The sequence below is a fragment of the Branchiostoma floridae genome, chromosome 10 (genome assembly GCF_000003815.2).
Source record: "Branchiostoma floridae strain S238N-H82 chromosome 10, Bfl_VNyyK, whole genome shotgun sequence".
Classification (NCBI taxonomy): Eukaryota; Metazoa; Chordata; class Leptocardii; order Amphioxiformes; family Branchiostomatidae; genus Branchiostoma; species Branchiostoma floridae.
The window spans coordinates 5,088,537-5,110,531 of NC_049988.1; the positions used below are offsets into that span (position 1 = coordinate 5,088,537).

The following is a 21,995-nucleotide window of genomic DNA, read 5'->3' on the forward strand; positions in this document are numbered from 1 at the left end:
TCAGAGGAACAGTTTCTGTTACATATACTTTTGTTTGCGAGCATTGCCAATAGATATTTTTGTTAGAGGAACCCTTTGTACTACGTATGCTTTTGTTTACAGGCAGTGCAAGTAGAACATTGACAAGTAAACAGTGAAGAGGTTTTTTTTATTCATTTGCGAAGCAGTGAAGCAGTGACTGTGCTTTTACAGTAATGTGGGCCATCATTTACCTTAAGAAGTTATGTGCACTGTTAAGATTGTGTTTGTTTTCACTTTGTCCTTAATGATTTCCCCTATCATCTTAGTATTTCAACTACTATAAAAATCACACTCATACACACCACAAAACGTATTCAAGATCTTTATCAAACACGTAAATTAAACAATTATGAAACCTTACGCCCTCTTTCAAAGTTGTAATATGGCTCTACATTGCACCTTTATATCATGTGGTTCTACACACAAAAAAGTGCCATTATCAGCAAATTAAGTCAAATATCTGTTACACAAAATGGCACGTTGTCACACAAATTGACCCAGTGCTTGAGCAGGTTCCTCTACATCTTCCCGTCCCTGGAGGCTCTGTTGGGACCAGTATCCTGCATTCATGGTGTCCTGCAAGTTGTGACCATCTCTCCATGCCCCCGGTACAAATTCGTCGGTCCTTGCCTGGATCTGACATCATAAACCGGAAGATTCCAAAAAATCACTATCGACCAGAGGATTTGTCCATTCTGTCCAGAGCTAATAGAAGACGAATATCACTTTATGGTTGTATGTCCCAAATATTCCGATATACGCAATTCTCTATACAGAAGGCTGTCATTTTGTACACAAGGATTTATCCAAATGGACCTGAAGTGCAAATTCAAATACATAATGACATGTGACAATCCCTGCATGGCAGATATAGGAAAATATATCAAAGAAGGTTTAGACATTAGAAATTCCCCAAATGATTGTAAAAGCCTCCAATGATTGTAAGAAACTTATCCCATACTACAACTCCTGTATTAGTTAGATAAGCCTTAAGTTAAGTTATAGCACGGTAGTTATGTAGATGCCATACTTTGTACCTCAAACAATTGTTGTGCAATAAAGTTATATACATCTTGAGATGATTTTTTTTGTCTGGAGTCAGATGCACCTTCGTATTTATTCCAAATCTGGAGTGTGCGTCGATCACGCTATCAGTACGCGTAGTATGCGCAAAGCGATCGCAGAACGCACGGTACTAAATCGTGATCTATGTGTGCATTCGTTATACGGTCGCTCATGGTGCGTTGTGTCTGCGCTGTAAGAACGCTATGTACTCGCATTACCGCGATTTCCGCGTATTACTGCGTGTAAAGCGCAAACATGTAGCGTCTTCATAGCGCAATCGACCGACGTGGGACCACTGTATTGCGCATTCATAACGCTTTGGGCACCAAACTGCGTACGAATGATAGTTTTGTGCATGTCCAAAACTATCAGGCGAACTGGGCGTATATTTTCGTCTGCCTGCGTACGTGAAACTTTCTAAAGACGATTCAGATGCGGTAGAGGTGCGACTTGTGCGTGCGGCCGCGTATTGAAGAAATCAGTCAAAATGTCGAAAAATGTCAAAACGGAACTCATGCGGCATGAAAATAAACGCAGGTGTAAACCCACCTTTAAGTTACATTTTGCGTGCGTGTGCGTGTTGTATTTGGCATTAAACACCTCGCTTAAGGTGGGTTTACACCTGCGTATATTTTCAAGTGCGCGTGAGTTCCGCATGAAATTTTGTCAATACGCGGCCGAACGCCCAACATTTGGAATTTTTTTAGATACATAGGGAGTTAGCTGTCCGAGGAGTACGGCTTGCAACCAGCTAACTCCGCTGGCATGTTATCTGGCTATATTTGTCCAATTTCCATTAGTTGTCCGGCGACCTGAGGAACCTGGTAGAGGCTAAGAATTCCATACGCATCTCAAACGGACTTGAATATGTACGCACGTGTGAACTTCCGTATGAGAAGTCTTAGCCCCTACCAGGGTCCGTAGGGTGCTGAAAAAAGAAATTGGACAAATATAGTCAGATAACATATCAAACGAAAAAAGAGTTAGCTGGGTCGTAAATTGTATCCTATATACATGTAGTCCTTATTGGTATTTTGGTTAAGTTGTAATTTGACTTTTACTGTGCAGACCTGGGTATCGAACCAAAAAAAGTCGTTTGTGGCAGGAAACTATACCTAAATCAAAATTTCAATCCTGAATATACGCACTCTATGTTCCACTATTATCGGAGTTGCATACGATGAACAACCCTTTGTCCTTTGAAAACAGAAGTAAAATAGGCGCATACATGTGTTATTCTGTTTTTTTGTTTTTTTGTTTTTTGTTACTTGCTTGTTTATTCAACGAGCAATAAGGTTTCATTCCTATATTAAGCTAAGGGCACAACCCGCCGAACGTGCAATTTGTCAGTACGTTTTTGGAGGCCACGTCCGCCACGTATTTCTGAACGTGCGAAACGACTGGCAAGAGCAGGGAGGGAGTACGTCAACATGGCAACACAAAGTTTTTCCTGCACGTAAAGTTCTACAGCGTGTCTGCGTACTAAAAAATCCGTCGGATTTCCCACGAGTTCGTACGGAGGCGGTACTTACCACTTACGGATCCCAAAAGATTGCCCACTTTTGGCACGCAGACAGCACGTATTTGCACGTTGTGTCCTTAGCTTTACTCCAAGTTTATAGAATCCGGGTCCAAAAATGATTGGGTCCTTAAAGCGTGGGTTTAGGTTGACCACAAATTCCCTTTAGTCGATCCGAACTGATATGAAAATGATTTGAGATGAAAGCTTGTGTATTACTTGCATTGTTATGCATGGAAGATTCTTGACACTGCGATTGTCGGACGTGAGTTTCGCGGCTAAGAGCACCTCTAGTGGATAGTGGCTAGCTGCATTTGAAATGCAATAAAAATTGTTACGGACGTTGGATTTGGGTGGCAAATTCTTTATTGCCTAATGAACGAGTGTGCTAACAATAGAAAGCAAAACATCTCCAGATATAATGTTTTTGATTGGATTCGCGGGCATTGCAGTTGCGTGTTTAACGTTGATTTAAATGGAACGGTCTAACTGTCGTATAATACCTTAACTCATAGTTGAAAATGGCCCTTGTGCTGAATACCATCTACATACAGGTAAAGACACCTGTCCTTGGTGCTGAACACCATCCACACACAGGTAAACATACCTGTCCTTGGTGCTGAACACTATCCACACACAGGTAAACACATCTGTCGTTGGTGCTGAACACCATCCACACAGGAACACACCGGTTCTTCTTGCTGAACACCATCAACACACAGGTAAACATACCTGTCCTTGGTGCTGAACACCATCCACACACAGGTAAACATACCTGTCCTTGGTGCTGAACACTATCCACACACAGGTAAACACATCTGTCGTTGGTTCTGAACACCATCCACACAGGAACACACCGGTTCTTCTTGCTGAACACCATCAACACACAGGTAAACATATATGCCCATTGTGCTGAACACCATCCACAAACAGGTAACACATATGTCCCTTGTGCTGAATACCATCCAAACACAGGTAAACACACCTGTCCTTGGTGCTGAACACCATTTAAACGCAGGTAAACACACCTTTCCCTGGAGCTGAACACCCTCCACACACAGGTAAACACACATTTCCCTGGTGCTGAACACCATCGACACACAGGTTAACACACCTGTCCCTGGTGCTGAACACCATCCACAAACAGGTTAACACACCTGTCCCTTGTGCTGAATACCATCCGCACACAGGTAAACACACCTGTCCCTGGTGCTGGACACCATCCACAAACAGGTAAACACAAAGGTCCCTTGTGTTGAATACCATCTACATACAGGTAAACACTCATGTCCTTGGTGCTGAACACCATCCTCACAGGAACACACCTGATCCCGGTTCTGAACACCAGATAAATTTATCTTTACCTGTGTGTGGATGGTGTTCAGCACCAGGGGTATGTTTGTTTAGGGTAATATCTACCTGGACAGAAAGGTATTACGGAAATTGCTATTGCTTGCATAAATGCATATAAAAAACCATCGCCCAAGCTGCAAATTATAATTACTTCACGCCAATCACGGAGGCTTGATTCCTTTTTCACATTTATTCATATGTCTTGAGTCGGATCATGATGATATTGCACATTTTAAAAACTGTCCAATCTTGAAATCTTATTTCCTTAAACTGTTAATGGCATTCCTACGCATTCACCTATTTGTAACAGGACAGAGATCTTTATACGGGTCTATGTACATTTGTATCCCTCTGTTTCATTTACAGTAGACCAGAACTAGTTAACTAGATGACTTCCATGCTTGTAACATTTAAAAGTATAGCTGTTAAAAGCATAATTTGGATTGCAGATAGATGTACTATTGCCAATGGCAAACATGTTGTCCACTATATTAGGCTTGCAAATCATTACTTTTTTAATGGTCGTTAAAAATTCATTATACATAAAATTGTGAATACACTTGATTTATTTACTTCATGTAGAGAGTTTCGCCAAATTTGTCATATCTTATTACCTGGATGTCTAACCTTCATCTATTCGTAGAGAGTTATTTCATTCATTCTACCAGATAAAAGTTTGGAAATCTGTTCTAATCTTTGACACTCTGGGTATCCTTAATCAGAGGTATCAACGGAATACAGAATGTTGTGATACCAGTACAGGAGAAGCCAGTTGATTGCACAACGGATAATCGTTAATTGTACAAAATCCCCAAATCCCATGGTGGTGTGGTCCAATAATTTCGCTTTGTCGCACCATTTGGATAATTGCACGAAATGCGCTGGCAAATGGGGTGAACAATTATGCAGCTTCCACTATAATATCCTCAGTTAGATCTAGTCTAACCTAGATCTGAATATCAAGTAGCTCAGCCCTTTTCTGTTATACCACGCTGGACTGTCACCTCAAGACCCAAGACCCGAGCACATGTATGTCACCACTCCAGTACAAACCATCACCAATGAAGCATGCAGCAAGTCTACAGCCGAATTTATCTCCGAAAATAGTTTCATCAGGTTGGTACAATATAGGGTATAGGAGAATTCTTTTTACACAACCAGCAGGTACATTGCTTACGTTTCGATGTCTCTCAGATGGTAGGGGGCGAAGGTCATAGACACTAAAACAGGGAAGACAACAGGTGGGATTAAGGGAGGCGATCTGGATATCACCCCAGTGATGAACTAGGACGAAGGGGTAAACAAGCTTAGCCACGTTTGGGATTATTTTCTCACCGCAAAAGCGCCACCTACACCAGCTACATAAAGCGGTGAGAAGCAGAACTCCAGTTAGAAGCTCTGGCGAAGGTCTCTGAGAGACTTAAGCAATGTAAGCACCTGCTGGTTGTGTAAAAGAATTCTCCTATATCCGAGTTTATCTCTTTGTCAACACATTCGTTTGTTCGTTCGTTCGTTCGTCCCATAGCCTTTTACTGTAGGCCGTAGGGGCAGCACAACATGTTATGCTGACTCAACAGGCTTTTAGTCCCCTGGCGGCGCCTATCTCCTCTCCGGGGCATGTCAACACATTGCACATTTCCTAATACCAGAAGCTGTCTGTCTCTGAGTCATACCCATCTGTCAGGAAGAACCTGGTCCTACTGCTGGATTTCGGCATTGCTGATTCCCCAAAACTGTTCTTCCCAGAATTCCTAGCCTCTTCCGTCTGCCTGCCTATCTTGAGAAATCTCGCACGTTCACGCTGAATCTCGTCTTGCTGGGTTTCACGGACTGTCTGAAACCGAAGTACCCTAGTTTTTTGTCTTTCTGTTAATCTGTTCAATTTGTCTTCGTCAGCTTCATACTTGAGTCGCTGTCTTTCACTTTTCAGTGGAGCCAGCGCAACTTCAATTTTCCTCTTCTCTTCTCGCTCTTTCTCCAGCTCCTGTTCCAGCCGTTCGCACTTTTCTTGCTCCTGTAGGGAAGGTCCAGAACCATCTCATTTCCACATACATGAATATAGGGCTGTATTATTGATCAATTTTTATGGTGAAACCAATAAAATAAATTGCTTCTTATGATAATGATGAGTCCTGTCATATGTTTCTTACACCACAAACAAATGGATTCGTATTTCCATTCCAATTTTAAGCAGTGATTGTAAATAATTGGTTTTATATAATTTCATCTATCAAAAGGGAAAGGTCAAATTGCAATTATATAAAACATATGGCCAGTAAGTGCGAAACATCTCCTATATTTGAGACAAGTGTTTTAGCATGCCTTAAAGCAAAACCTTACCCTGTACGTCCGGAAATAATTTCATCAGGTTGGTAGATCATTGGACATTTTCTTTTACCAGTATTGTCTGTCATCCATATGACAAAATCAACATTGCCTACTGGCGGCAAAACAAAATGATAATAGTAATGTTATTATGTTTTGCCGCCAGTAGGCCATGTTGATTTTATTACATGGATTGCATTCGTTGGGAACTCAGAAGAAGATAAAAGGGTGCAAATAAAAAAAATAGGCGGCAAAACATAGCTTAACATATCACTACCATGTAATGGTAAAGGGAAAGCACAACAGACGTAGTCATTGTGTCTGTAATGAAAACGGTAGCACGCTACTAAGGTTTGGGAGCAATTTCCCGCCAAACGAAGAATTTACGCACATCTTATAACCATGTTGAGGGTTTCAGTACCCACCTTATCAGCGAACCTGATGATACTAGGTTTGCACTCCAGTTCCACATGCATGTCCTCCTCCAGAATAGTCCGCTGATACTGCTTGGCGAATAACTCCCTGTCCACTACCTTAGAGTGAAGTCTAGTCTGAATGTACTTCAGTTTGTAGGAATGGTACTCTTCGCTTTCCTTATCCAGCCTTTTCCTCAAGTGTTTCCTGACATAATCCTTCTCGACTTGCAGTTCACGTAGTCTCCGGTGGAGGGAGCTAATAGTCTTGTTCACACCATACAGTTGAAATGTGAGTTCGTTGGATCGGTCCTCTCGCTTGAGGAGCATCTGAACCTGTTCGCTGCCTCGCTGAAGTTTCTCTTCTTTCCGTTTGATGTCGTGTATGATGTAGCCGAGTTTCCGTTCCAAGGCTGCCTGTATCTCTTCAAGCTGTTCTAGCTTTGTCTGGAGGTTTCTGGAAGTTGTTCCGTCGATCTCAAGCCATCTGAAATGAATTGGATGTTTCATTGATTGTGATTCGGATTAATGCTGTATACGGTCTAAATTTTTGGGTCGCCAGATGATGTCATCCATATAATCTAATCAACAAAAACCACCGTTGCCATTGCATAATAACTGCTTTTGTAGCGTGATCACAACAAAACCAGTAATGTAATAACCATGAAAATCTCCATGAAAGTGATCAATCAAATGAATATAAACTAGTCTGTGTCAAAATTCAGGTAAATCAGAGGTGAAACATGGATTCTATCATACTGGACGTGATAAAGGTCCATGGATGGAAAGCTGCCATTATGTTCCACGAACGGAGCAGGTGCATACAAAAGTCAAAATTTTTCATCGACAAACAAAAGAATATGGATACAAATCTTACAGTTTTGTTTCTTCACGATATTATTCACGGTCACAGATGAACTTTCATGCGAGCTCTTCAGCTTATGCGCAAATTCTATTTCAATTATAAAAGCTTAACGTTATTCGCTGAATTTGTTAAGAACTTAGAACAAAAATAACAGTAATGAATTGAGGTAAAGTAACCGTTTTAACCGTTAAAAAAGCTTTCGTTGTATCATTAGCAACAATGTATGACAACAAATTGTTGATGATACAACAAAAGCTTCTCTTTTTCAGAACCACTTTGTAACCTATGTTTACTTGTTAGTTATTCCACCGCATATAATTCTTTTAAAGCTAAGGGCACAACCCGTCGTAAGTGCAAATACGTGCTGTCTACGTGCCAAAACGTGGGCAATCTTTTGGGATCCGTAAGTGGTAAGTACCGGCTCCGTACGAACTCGTAGAGAATCCGACGGATTTTGGAGCACGCAGACACGCCGTAGAACTTTACGTGCAGGCAAAACTTTGTGTGCCATTGGGCTGCGGATTCGCTCCCCGTACGTGCCAGTACGGCGACGCGCCTGCCCTTTACCGCCTGGACATTTTCAGAAATACGTCGCGGACGTGGCCTCCCCAAAAATAACGTACGGACAAACTGCACGTACGGCGGGTTGTGCCCTTAGCTTTAACAATGACGCGAAGATGCCCTACCTCCGTGCCAAGCCCGCCGCCCTTCTGGCCTTGATGAAAACATCCGGTACAAGTCGCAAAATGGGCTGAAAGTGTGTACTGTCGCTAAACATGTTTACTTCCGAAACACTCTCCTCGTCCAAGATATCCTCGTCTATCTCCGTGTCCTTTCTGAGTAACGTGCTCCATCGTCTTCTCAGCCTGGTCAGCTGAAGGGCGACCCGGCGAAGCTCTTTGTTATTGTACGGCTCGAGGAGATCCGGAAAGTCTTGACGTAGGATTTCTAACGCACTGCCCAGCCTGGGACCCGACATCGCTCCAGGACTTCTTATGAAGGCACTTAACGAATAGTCACTCCCACTGCGTTCTAATAATTCCATTTCTACACCGCTATCAACACTGTCTGTCTTGTTTGAAATAATGGCTTGTCTTTTGTTGGATCCTGAACCGTCCCCTACCTCCTCCAGAACGGAATGGATCCCTTTAATATCTGGGTCTTCTTCGTCGTAGAAGAACTGACACAGCGGTGCGAAGATGCGCTCGTCAAAGCTTTGTTTGAGTTCCTGAAGGTAGTCCACATACTCCAGGAACCAGCCGAAGTAGTGAACCATGTCTCTGTCCTTGGTTTTTCCGCTGGTCCCAGAAAGTCGCTTCTGCTCCCAGCTGACGAGTGTGCCAAGTTGGGACAGGGACGCCAGGCTCTGCAACTCTATGGTCTGCTTTTTAGTGAGGAGTTTCAGCATCTTGTACAATGTTCCTGTAATAAACAGATTAATGATAATGTTTTATTACAAATTCATGCCCTTGGGGCTACTTGCAAGTGAAGAAAGACTAGGCACATGAAATGAATGAATGTGGTCTAAATACAAGTAGATAATCTAAATTCTGACATACAAATATTAAGTGGATGAATCGTACATACGGTACCTAATAGGGTACTAAATCTACGTAACTATTACGGGGTTTGAGTTCTTCTTTGAAAATGAAATGCCCCATGTCTTCTATGATAGATCGATTCGATGATCTTAGTAGGAAGAGAATCTTAAGAAAAAATTAAACGATGTAGCCGCATGCTGATATTTGATATAAAGACTTCGCGAGCCCCAAAGTTGAACCACACACCTTTAGCTCATTTTATACACGCGAACTCACACTCACACACACACACTCATTTTATACACGCGAACTCACACTCACACACACACACACACACACACACACACACACACACACACACACACACATTCACACACACACACACACACACACACACACACACACACACACACTTACACACTCACACACACACTCACACACACTCACACACACACACTCACACACACACACACACACACTCACACACACACACACACACTCACACACACACACTCACACACACACACTCACACACACACACACACACTCACACACACACACACACACACACACACACACTACGCTACACTATACTGCACCACACTACACCACAAAGCACTCCCATATACAAATATAGATACAAAGGTAGACCACACATAGAGGCAAACCGCACACATAAACAGCTACAAACTACACCACACTACACAAATACTACACACTTCATAACCACATTCACACATACACAAATGTATACATCCACACACTGTATACGCACTGCACAAATAAAACACCCATACTCACACATGCCAAAACACAATTAGTGAAGGTAAACAGACGAAGAGGCAACTGTTGACTATTTTGACTGAGATAACTGCAAAGCCAAAATCAGTCCCATTGCCTTTTAAAGTCGAAGGGGCAGTGAGTTGTTATACACTGTGTCTAGGGTACGGTATTGGGAGGCGGAGCACAACCCTCGCCTTCCTCCACCTTTTACCTCCCCACTATGATTATGAACCTGGGTGGAGTGAGGAGAAACGTATCAAATGCCGTTCCCAAGGTACATGTAGCAATACAGGATGTGAACCCGGTACCTCGGGTGTCTGGGCCAAACACCGTGCAGGTACACCGCACGAGACAACAAGGTGGTATGACGTGTTAAAGCGGCCTCATGGCAAATATCATTTTTCATAGCATAAAAAACCTTCCATCGCAGATGCTTTCAAAACTCTCTCATGCCTTGTTGCCCTGTATTGCTACATGTACCAGAGGATTAATAGAAAGCCCAACACAAAAGACCAGACTTGTGTCATTGCACACCCTTCCCATGCAGGACTTGCTAGCTTGTTTTAAATAAAGAAACAAGACTTGCGTGCGTGTAATGCCACTTCACCTTTATGCGTGAGGATAACCAACATCCGTTGTTTTAAAACAGGGTATTTAGGGATATCAAATCAACGGACAGTGGTTTCAAATTGCAATATTGTCCATATATTGCAATTATTTTCACAATATTGCACCGTCCGTTAACTTGATATCCCTATATATTCTGTTTCTCAAAACAACGGATATTTGTTCTCCCCTCTGATAAAGGTGAACTAGCTAGCGTTACACTGTGAGGCTCACCTTTGGAGAATGTTGACTCGAGCTGGTCCATGTGCTGCTCGAACGCGGAGATCTGATCCCGCATCAGCGCATTTCTCGTCGCCTTGTCCATCCTGCCAACCTCTGGGCTCTTATCTAAAAAAATACAATAAACTTTTAGTCTATAAGGGACTGGTATTAAGTGCACATGTGGGTGTGGAGTGTAGGTATGTCGTAGAAGAACTTTATTGCGCAACGATCGTACACGGTACAATGTATGGCAAAAAAAAAGAAACAAACTTATCATCCTAATTACTAAAACAAGTATTAAACATAGTACATATGCAGATTATAAATATAGAATGAAATTTGACATTCTAATTTCTAGAACAATAAGAGCTAGCCTAAATCATTGATATTGTACTACAATCGAGTGGGGCTAATTATGATTTTCGGCATTTTTTCTTATGACAAAGTAGTCTTTATATATCTACCTATTTTAGCATTGTGGGAGTTGTTACATCTGAATATATAATCAAATCTGTCTGTAGCATTGAGTCTCTTAAAATCTGCTGTACTGGATTCGACGAATGTGAATAACTCATTACGTGAAACATTGTACCTACTGCACATCATGACAAAGTGAAATTCATCTTCAATTTGCTTTGGACAGAATGGGCTAACTACATGGGAGCGAGGTGAGAGCTCTGTGGGAGCTCAATCGTTGCCCAGATCGCCATCACCTCGGCGATGGTATGGGACCGGGTCATAGGATAGCCGTCAGAGCGGGTCTACCGAAAGTGCGAAAAGGAACGAAAAGGAACGAAAAGGAACGAAAAGGAACGAAAAGGAACGAAAAGGAACGAAAAGGAACGAAAAGGAACGAAAAGGAGCAAATGTTCCTTTTCGTTCCTTTTCGCACTTTCGGTACTTTCCTTTTCGTTCCTTTTCGTTCCTTTTCGCACTTTCGGTACTTTCCTTTTCGTTCCTTTTCGCACTTTCGCTACCGAAAGTGCGAAAAGGAACGAAAAGGAACGAAGTATGAAGCAAATTCAAATAAAATCGATGGTAATATTAGGAAAAGGTAAACTGTGATCGGCAAATGCATTTTGCGGCTTGTTCCACGAAATTCCTATAGCAATGGTTCAATGGAGGAATGAATATTGATGAGACCTATCTATGCATATCTATGTTCATGTACGTGTTAATGTGGTTATAACATTCCTTAGAATATCCATATTACATTTATATTATAAAATTTCACAAGAAGAAATGGATTATGTTGAGAACGATTGCGCATATTTTATCATAAAAAGCCATGCTATGTGGATATAGTTGTTTAAAAAATGCAATGATAGCAAAGTTACAAGTATATGTATTGCACAATTTGTAAGAACTTGACCTTAGAGAAATATAGGTCGAATGTTCGAACCCAGCATGTTGGGAATTATTCTTCCTTCCTTTTTTTTCACACTTTCATTAATATCAATACAACGCCTTAAATTTGTTTTGCAACCAGGACATCTAAACCCGGCATTGGGATTTTTTTATCATCAGCGAGGGCCTGATGTCGGTCGCAAGAGGCAGAAATTTATTTGTATTGAATATGACGGAAAATTGTTGACAGAAATTGTATTTCCCAATATCCTTTGCACAAATTCCTCACGTTGGCACCTTTCTTCCCGCCAAAATGATGAATACTCATTGTACAACTTGATGAAATCTCTTTGGTACAATGTATATATGTCTCTCCTTTTACAGCTTTTCTTTCGTTGTGAACGAGCGAGAAGATATGTCTCCAGTCTCCAGAAAACCATGTTGTTGGCCCTGTTGAAAGGAGCTGTCATGCTCGTGGGGCAGCAGTTTATTAGCATATCTTTCCTGACCGGATTTCGCGGGTCATTTGCATGCGGCGCTCCCCTCTAGGGAGAATAAAAGCCACCCAAATACAACAACAACGTTACAATCTTGCCTCATCCTGAAAATGTATAATAATCGATATTCATCTACCACCCACTGAATTTTAGTCCTTACTTTCTTATCTCAGTTCCGTTTCTTTGTATTTCGCAGATCTTCAAAGAATAATTTAGCCACACAAAAACAACAGCGCTGTAAAAATTTGATAATGTCAAATTCTCGGTAAAATAAAACACGTTTTATAGGCTTCTAACGCCCGCAGTACCGATTCCTTATATTCTCATTGATTTTATTTAAGTTTGCTTCATACTCCATTCCTTTTCGTTCCTTTTCGTTCCTTTTCGCACTTTCGGTACACCGGTCAGAGCCACGGATTGCAATGTAACGATTATCGCCAAGAGAGTGCCAAGAGAGCGCGGGATCAAGAGAACGTCAACAAGAGAGCGCGGTGAGAAAGAAAAAAAAATCACTGGTCTTAGTGGCAAGTGTGCAGATGTTGGCACACTGGCAGCACCAAATCCGTATGTGTTTTTGGCATCTTTAGACAGATTAGCCGTGAGGCTCAGTGGGCGTCACTCCACCGTCATGGGGGCAGGGGCATGGCGAGTATTTAACCCAGGACCTACTGATTCTGATTCCAACGCTCTAGCCGTTGCGCCACACAGACACCCCAAAGAAAAAGAAGCAGACACATTATGACTACAATATTTCACTCCACATCAATAAATACATCCTTCGTTTCATTTTTCATGGAATATTTCATGGACGTAACAACTACACATCAGCGTTTCGAATCACCAAACTTCTTCAGATTAAAAGACGAGACATAACACTGATACATGTTCAAAGCGTCCCTATTCCTTTACAGTTAAACGAATTGAGATGGAATAACATAGAAAAAAGATGGTCTTAACCTGTGCATTTATATCATCGAAGTTTTATTTTCAATCGATCAAAGTGTTTTATCATTCTATGATTTACTATAAGAATGTGGAGTTATAAAGATACAAGATAGAATTAAGAAGCATGAATAGTATGAATAATTTTTTCATTACGCCGAGCGACTGTACTTTGACGGAAATGGATTTGTTTACAGCCCTGATTTTATGATTTGATTTGCGCAAGGCGTAAAAGTATGACTAAAACACAACAAAATACACAAAACGGCACTTGGCCCATATGTACAGAGTTGTAAGAATCTGGGTGAATAAGTGTCTGGATGATGGTATTATTGGAACAGGCTAGACGACAAATAAATGTTTCATTTCTCGGCGTCTAGCGTCAAAGGTATCAAGTTTGGCACTGACAAATATAACACATCCTGTGTACCGTAAGCAACATTTAAAGGCGATATGGTATGCAACACTGTAGTTTGATTATATTTCAGAGCAGTACGTTGATGAAATTGATATCAGTATAACAACACAATATAAAAGCACAAGTTACCAATCCAGACAGTCGAGGGAAATTGACAGTTCTACCAACAAGAGAGTGTATAAATCCCAGTCAAACCTTTCCTCATTTAGGTTTTTGTTTGACGTCTGTACGTTTTCACCTGTGTGCGCTGGGCAACGGGATTGGTCAATAGCGACGCAGTAGGTTTTTTCTGCAACTATTTACAGAAGTACGACACTTAAGATAAATCACGAAGACTTAATTAGTTTTGGGTTGCCTTTTGTTACACTGACAGCACACAAACAAGATTGACGGGCTATATTTGCATTATTTCTTAAATCTATTTTGCTCCAGATAGACGAGGACAATGTAGCCCTGCACTTGAGTCAATAACTTATTTAACAGTGTCACATACAAAGGACAGAGAGTAGACTTTAAAACAGTCTTGGCATTTTTGAGACTGTACAATGGGTTGTTATCCGCTGTGTCTCGGGCACGGTATAGGAAAGTAACCCCCTATACAATCTTGCCACCTCCTTTTACCTCCCCAACCGAAGTCATGTAAAGTGCTTATATCCCAAGGGCACCAAATCGATTCAGCACTTGGTTCTGATCCGAACCCTGGACATGTTGCACACGTGCATTTTTGGCTGCTGTACGTTGCTACACTAGGCCAACAGGGCCACATTTAAATTGTTTGGCAAACGCCGCTTAAAGATGATCTATTTTGTGATTTCGGTTTCTTTTAGACTTCGGATTGCCAGTTAGGCCACGTTGATTTGATTATATGGATGACATCCGCGCTCGCACCAATTTTCGGCCATTTCCAACCAAAAAAAGTAAAATAAATTGTGCAAAGCAGCTGTAAAATGAGCACAAATATTCCGTAGATTGAAAAAAAAAGTATCAGAAAACAGATAACTAATGCCATATATAGAATGCCAAAATGAATCTAAAGTCAAAGAATAAGATGTGAAAGGACGGAAAGAAAAAAAAAATCTATTGTTGGTTGGGGGAGGTACCGGTACAGAAAATTCAGGTCCAGAGGATCATAGTATACCATACTATGTGTGTTTAGTCCTATGTTCAAACTTCCTGGCCACTTTGATTTCATATTGAAGGCAACTTTTTTTTTTGGGGGGGGGGGGGCAAACTTTTTTTTTATTCGCTCGCTCGCATCAGTTTTGGAGTTCCCGGAGGATGTAATCCATATAATCCATCAACATGGCCTTATGCAAATGTTCACTTTTAGAAGAGTAGTATTTTTGGACATCTTTTCCTACAACAGCAAAGAAACTCCAGGAGCTAAGGAAGCTTGCAGGATACAAAGAATAAAAGGGATGAAGAAAGACTGAATGCAGCTATAGGACTTTCCAAAGACAATAGATGCAGAACCCAGTGACTGATGATGAGTATTTTTGGAGGGAGGAGAGGGGGTGGGGTGGGTAAGCCCCGGTAACATATTCATCTATTCACAAAACCACTTTCAACCTAAAGCCGACGCTGGGTTGAATGTAATCGACCAAGTGTCATTCTGAGCCAATTGCAATGTTGCTCGACGACTGTGTCCCAACCTTTTCACAACTATTACATGACCACTTATGGTTTGCTCACGACTTGCTTACAACCGCGTGCCCCTGAATCCCCGGCGCCCCCCGATCTACTCCCAACTAAATTTTTATCTCGACTTCTAGCATAAGACTACATACTCTCCTGACTGATTCTTACCGTTTGCCAACTTATATGCCTGCGTGAAAATGGCTTCATGGAAGGGGCTGGGGTAGGGGTTCATACCGGTACAGAAAATTCAGTTCCAGACCCTGTTCATGTCCAAAGGATCATGTCCAGGTCCGGTCCGGAGCTGCACCTGGACCTGATTCAGTATGTGATAAGTTGTGAATGGACAATACTCAAAACAATGGTCAATTTCGCCACAAAGAAATCTGTTTGGTGGAGTATTGGACTCCCAATGGTGTTTTAAAATCCTGCAAGGCTAACTGCCTCTGTACGTACGATTGATTGCAAAACTTGGTAGAAATGACTATAGACTCTACGTATACTCTACTTCGCTCTTGATCATATAATCTGTTCATTTTCCAATAGGTCCAACATCCGGTCTACTGAATTTTTTCAGGTCCGGTTTTTCTTGAACGGTCCAAAAAGAAAACAATGTTTTGTACCGGTACCCACCCCTGGTCTGGAATAAATCATAGGTATGTGTCGGGCGGAAGTGACCGCACCATACCGGTACCTCGTCACACATTCATGCTTACTGCAGCGAGACCACACATGTAGCGTTACGTGTCGCTATTACGCACGTCGTTACGGTTGACTGCTGCTGGTTTTGTGATCTCTAGTCTTGGGTCTTTACAGTGGTCACGTACACATCACAAGCTTCTGTCATGGACCTGACTGAAGACCTTCAATGGAAGGGCAAGGTCACAAATAAAACACAAGAAAACTTCGTCCTTGTCGATGCCACAGCCTAATACATGTCTTTCATTTCATTAATTTCTTTGATTGATTCTCACCACTTTCTTGAACGTCACACATGAACACACAGTCATGTAAGTGGTGGTGATGGTAATGGGTGGTGAGAAGGATGGTTGGTGGTAATGATTGATGATGATGATATTGAAATGTTAGGACGTAGTAATGGATGAGACGTAGTAATGACTGTTTGCAACTGAACATGCTCGTGCTCTGCCATATTCTCATGATAACACGTCGCAACTATACAGATACCGACTGTCGTCCCCAAATAATTAACCAAGAATAATCTCTGATGACCTGTGAATGTTTCAAACGTTCGCTGAAGATTGACAACAAAGATAACTGGCCAAAAAGGGCGTCATAGCAAATCTGCGTTTTGGACCAAGAATGGCATGATGTCATTGTAAGAGTAAATAATACTCCTCTGTAAAGGTGGTATCTCACTGCACTTGGGACACCGGTGCGGCACTGCGGGGTTCGTTCACTGCAGCAATGTTGTGTTATTTTCGCCGATATTTTGGTAATTTAGATATTGCGTAAAAGTATGACTTAAAAGACAACAAAATACACACAACGTATATGTAAGTTAATCTCTGAACTTCGTTGAGTAGTCTCTGAACCCCGCAGTGTCGTACAGGTGCCCCAAGTGCAGTGAGATACCACCTTAAGCGATCAAATACTTCCTTCGCTACAGTTAGCGGCCTCGCTTTCCGAATATTGGTGCTCAGAATGTTGTATATTTGTATGCAAGGGTGTTCGCTTATGTACGTCGAGTGCATCCAAGCACACAATAGTACTCGTAGTACGTACTACTGTACTTGTGCCACTTGTACTACAACATCGTGTGCGCTCAACAGTATTGATAACGTAGATATAGATAACCGCATGCTCGAACGGTATTTCTGTCAGACTGTGTAAGATTTGATGCCGTGTGCCTTGTGCATTCGCCTGAGATTTGTAATGGCTCATTGAGCGAGCATGTTAAAGGTATACTACGCAAGATTTGGGCCCCAAAACTGAAATATTCTCCAGAACAAAACCTTAATGTGAATGGCCTATACAACAACTTTTTAGCATTGAAGATCACAATTTTTATTTGGTGCAATGATGTAGCAGCATTTTCCCTGAATATTGGTATGGAATGCTATAGGGTTGATTGAACTAACAATGTAAAGAAAAAGGAGGGAAAGCTACTTTTTGTTTTGTTCAAATCTTGCGAAGTACAGCTTTAAGTCCATATGAAGTCCGTCGTGTTGTATCACTTTTATAAAGCCGGGTTCACGCGTGTGTATATATTCAACTCTGTATGGAATTTTAAAGTCTCCACAGGTGGTTAGAAAAATAGGAGAAATTGGAGGCTACACATAAGCCGAATTGTAGACAAATGACGTGCCAGAGGATTTAGCTGTCCGAGGAGTACGGTTGGCGACCAGCTAAAGGTGGGCTCCCACTGCACTCGCGTCACGATTGCGTCGCTTCGAGGTTCGTTCATTGTGTCACTGTTGTGTTATTTTCGCCGATTTTCTGTTGCGCTCCCACTGACATGCGTCACTGTTGCGTTTCTAGACTAAATTGACAGGTTATCGGAAGTCGCAGCGTTGTCAATGTATGAAAAATCACTGTAAAATGATGAAAATGCCTAAAAATGAGATTTATAATGAAATAATTTCCCTTGTGATGATGCTTATGCTTATGAATGTTACTTATGTTATATGATAACCTTGAAAGACTTTTACAGTAAAAGAAGTAACCCAAATGAATGGACACGAACCATATACCAGATTTGACTCCATCGCTTATGTGTTTTGCAACAAGTATGTGTAATGGTGTGTGTTAATTTGCATATTTCACAAATGAAAAATCTTGATATTTCCTACGTTTTAATAGGAAATAGACAAAATATAACCGTGATACTGTTGAAGGCATGTTGGTGTCACTGTTGTGTCACTGTTGTGTTACTCTTGGGTCACTGTTGTAACTGAAAAACTTTTGTAAAATGATATCCAAAATGTATCCAAAATAGCTTTTCAGTAATAAAATGATGTTTACTTTTGATACTTGGTGCAAAATAGACAAAATATAACCTTGATACTGTTGAAGGCATGTTGGCGTCACTGTTGTGTCACTGTTGTGTTACTCTTGGGTCACTGTTGTGTCACTCTTGGGTCACTGTTGGGGCATCTTGCCACTTGCGTTATTTTTTAACTTCCAAAAAAACGTCGCGCTTGCTTGTGTCACCTCTAGGTTTGCTTGTGTCACCTCTAGGTTCGCTCGCGTCACCTATAGGTGCCGCGGGGTAACGTCTGCGTTGTCGAACCCCGAAGCGACGCAAGCGTGACGCGAGTGCAGTGGGAGCCCACCTTAACTCAGCTGGCATGTTATCTGGCTATATTTGTCCAATCTATATTATTTTTCTAGCGACCTCGTACGGAATTGAATATACACACACGTGTGTACCCACCTTTATGTACGCAGGCACATGCACATTGCGACCCAATACTCAATCCTACAATTGGCACAAAACGATTGAGGTACGCAGTGTGAGTACGACTGCGTATGAACAAAAAAAGTCACTACAGACCTTTCATGGACTAGGTATACACGTTTGTGTGATTGTACCTTTAAACGGACTAGTAATGCACCAGCGTAGGGAATTACGCATCGTTGTTTCTGATGAATATAGAAGCGCGGATTAATTATTGGCTATCTTTTGTTTTTTCCACTCGGCTGGATACGCAAACAATCCTGGGGTATAGCGTTTTTTTTTCAGATCATTTAGATATACTTGTTGAAAGACAACATAATGAAGATAAGCGGTTGGTAGGGAATGACTTATTTGCTAGTAATCAGAAGAACTGTCGAGTTCATTCCAGGTCATGATAGAGCTTCATTATGTGGACAAATACTTAATAATTACACTGTGTTAGTCCTGGATAGTGCAAAATAGAAACGTTATGTCAGCAAGGGCATTTGTCAGGATCCCCATATTTATTTCCCTGCTGTTGTGATAGTCCTGCGATATGTGTAGTCTATTCGAGGCTGTAGTTGGTACGAATCGGAGCCGTACGTCCACATGATCTCAGCCTAAGCTTAAGTCAACTGTTTGCCGCCATGCTGTTCTTGGCGATGCGATGAAAAAATAATTCCTAGTCGTTCCATTTGAATGTAGTCCATTTACGTGACGTTTGGCGACCAGAAACTTCTACTCTTTGTGTTTATGTCCCAGGTACTTAACATCACTCGACTAACTAAAGGCATTTTTCTTGTTTGCTAGCAAAATGGCGCGACCTTGTTACGGAACGGAATGAAGATTGTGTACAAATTTGACCAAGGCAACCTCGCAGGTTGTTAGAATAACTGATGGCTGTAACACTAACTCTGACAACTTACCTGAAAGTGTTGATTATCGCCGACATGTCTTGTGGCATATGTGGAATCTAGGTGACTTGACCATAACCAAGGGTTTAACATATGTTGAGTCCGTGGTCCACCTCGGTCCGTCGTCCGGTTTTCTGTGTTAGACAAACTGGCTGCCAAACGACCAAGCAAACAACACGTCTCAATCCTTAGTGACAAATGCGTGTGTCGCCACGCTTGTGCACTGTGCAAACTGCCTATCCTCACAGAGCGGTAGAGCTGTCAGAGCTAGGGTTTGTCTCTGGGGTTTTCTTTATATCGTTAAGGCCAATGTTGATTTTCTTGTACTAAGAAACCCTAAAATGATGCGAGCTTGCGAATTAAAAACTCCCCCCTCCGCAAAAAAGTGCCCATCCCACGTGCCTAGGATGGTTGGATAAGTCACTAAACGCATTGTGTGTGGTGTGTGTGTGGTGTGTGTGTGTGTGTGTGTGTGTGTGTGTGTGTGTGTGTGTGTGTGTGTGTGTGTGTGTGTGTGTGTGTGTGTGTGTGTGTTTGTGTTTTGTGTGTGTGTGAACAATAGATTTTTGAAATTTTCTTCTTCACATCAATAGTATTCGTCCAATATTATCCGTTTTTCAACTTTTTTAATCAACGTTGTACATGAGATTAAAAATGGATGAAAATTCATGCTATCGCAGATGGCATCTATAACACCGAATCAACATGGCCAAACAGTTATGATAGAGATAAAAACTGGGCTTGTTTCCTTCCCATGGCGGTGTCGGTGGAAGTAGACAGCAGGTCCGGGCTAGTGTAGAAACACGAGCCGTAACAGATACGCCACTTGATGTGGGAACAACACAACGTAACGCAAACACGGACTAACTGCAGTCACCTGACCCAGAACACAGCAGGTAAGGCCTACCGTACGTCACATTTCCTACCCGGGGCCCGGCCGGGCTGTTTGCGGAAACGAAAAATTAGATTTTATGCCAATGAATATGCACAAGGCATGTCGTTGAATTGTTTTTGGTCCGTATTGTGTTTTTGTTGTCTTTTATATCATATTTATCGTTCCGAAAAGCTGCCCGACGGGGCGCCTTAGTGGAAATGTGACCTTAGCCTAAGCCGCAATCATCCCGACCATAGATGATGGAATAATGAAGCAAGTAATACACAAGCTTTCGTCTCAAATCATTTTCAAATCAAATCGGATCGATTTAGCGGAATTCACGGTCTGGGACCCAATTTTTTTTGGCCCGGACTGTTTTTAAACCACACATTCGGAGAAATACAGAAATGAGACTTTATTGCTGTTGAGCATCGGTACGAAGCGATCATTTCCGAACTCTATAATACTGCAGTTGGTGCATACCCCAGTATGCGCACCACTGCAAGGTATTGACGAAATACACCACCACTGTCATCAGCATTCGTATCCTTTAATTAATTCCAAACAATCTACTGATTTGGTTACTCTTGATAGACATGGCTGTCTTACAAGGTTAGCTCTGGGGACTGAACAGGAGTACAGCGAAACGTACATAATTACAAACTATTTTATCTACTACTAGTACTTCAGAACAAAGTCGAGACGTCATTTTACATGTAACTAAATTAACATACATACTACAATTCTGGTGAAAACTCACCTGTGTTCATAGGGTCCATAGTTGTGCAATTTCAGCTTTGTTCCAACACAAAAGAAACACTGACATGAATTTTACCGACCTTCAATAGATGTATGACTCACTGCGCTAACTTTCCGGAAACCTGAAGCTTGACTTAGGCCACAGCAAGTAAATTCTATGGATGGCATCAGCACGCGCATTAATTTTCGTCTGATTAAAAAAAAAAAGGAATGGTCAACATGACGATTAAGTACAAAAATGAGCAAATATATTGTGTTGTGACCTAATAATTGTACTTGTAGAAGTGACACTGGCTGGGTACCCAGGACTGTAGTTGTAGAAATGTAACTTATTGGATAGTTGTAAAAGTGATGCTAATATGGAAGCTATGACTGTGGTTATCAACTTTGTTGGTGATGCCAGTCTACCACACTAGTGTCAGTTTTACCACACCAGTACATGTCTTAAATACAGGAATGAATGCCTTGTTGGCTCTGATACCATGTTTTGTCCCTT

The 21,995-nt window shown here is 41.6% G+C and overlaps 1 protein-coding gene across 1 annotated transcript; it reads right to left on the reverse strand.

Annotated features, from left to right (window-relative positions):
* Positions 1-5,380: 5,380 nt before the first annotated feature.
* LOC118424837 (trichohyalin-like) lies at positions 5,381-20,013 on the reverse strand. Its single transcript, XM_035833636.1, has 5 exons — positions 19,879-20,013; positions 10,726-10,839; positions 8,248-8,983; positions 6,709-7,183; positions 5,381-5,972 (listed from the first exon to the last, which is right to left on the reverse strand). The coding sequence occupies exons 2-5, from the start codon at positions 10,814-10,816 to the stop codon at positions 5,598-5,600; spliced, it is 1,677 nt and encodes a 558-aa protein (XP_035689529.1). The 5' UTR covers positions 10,817-10,839; positions 19,879-20,013; the 3' UTR covers positions 5,381-5,597.
* Between the last annotated feature and the right edge of the window lie 1,982 nt (positions 20,014-21,995).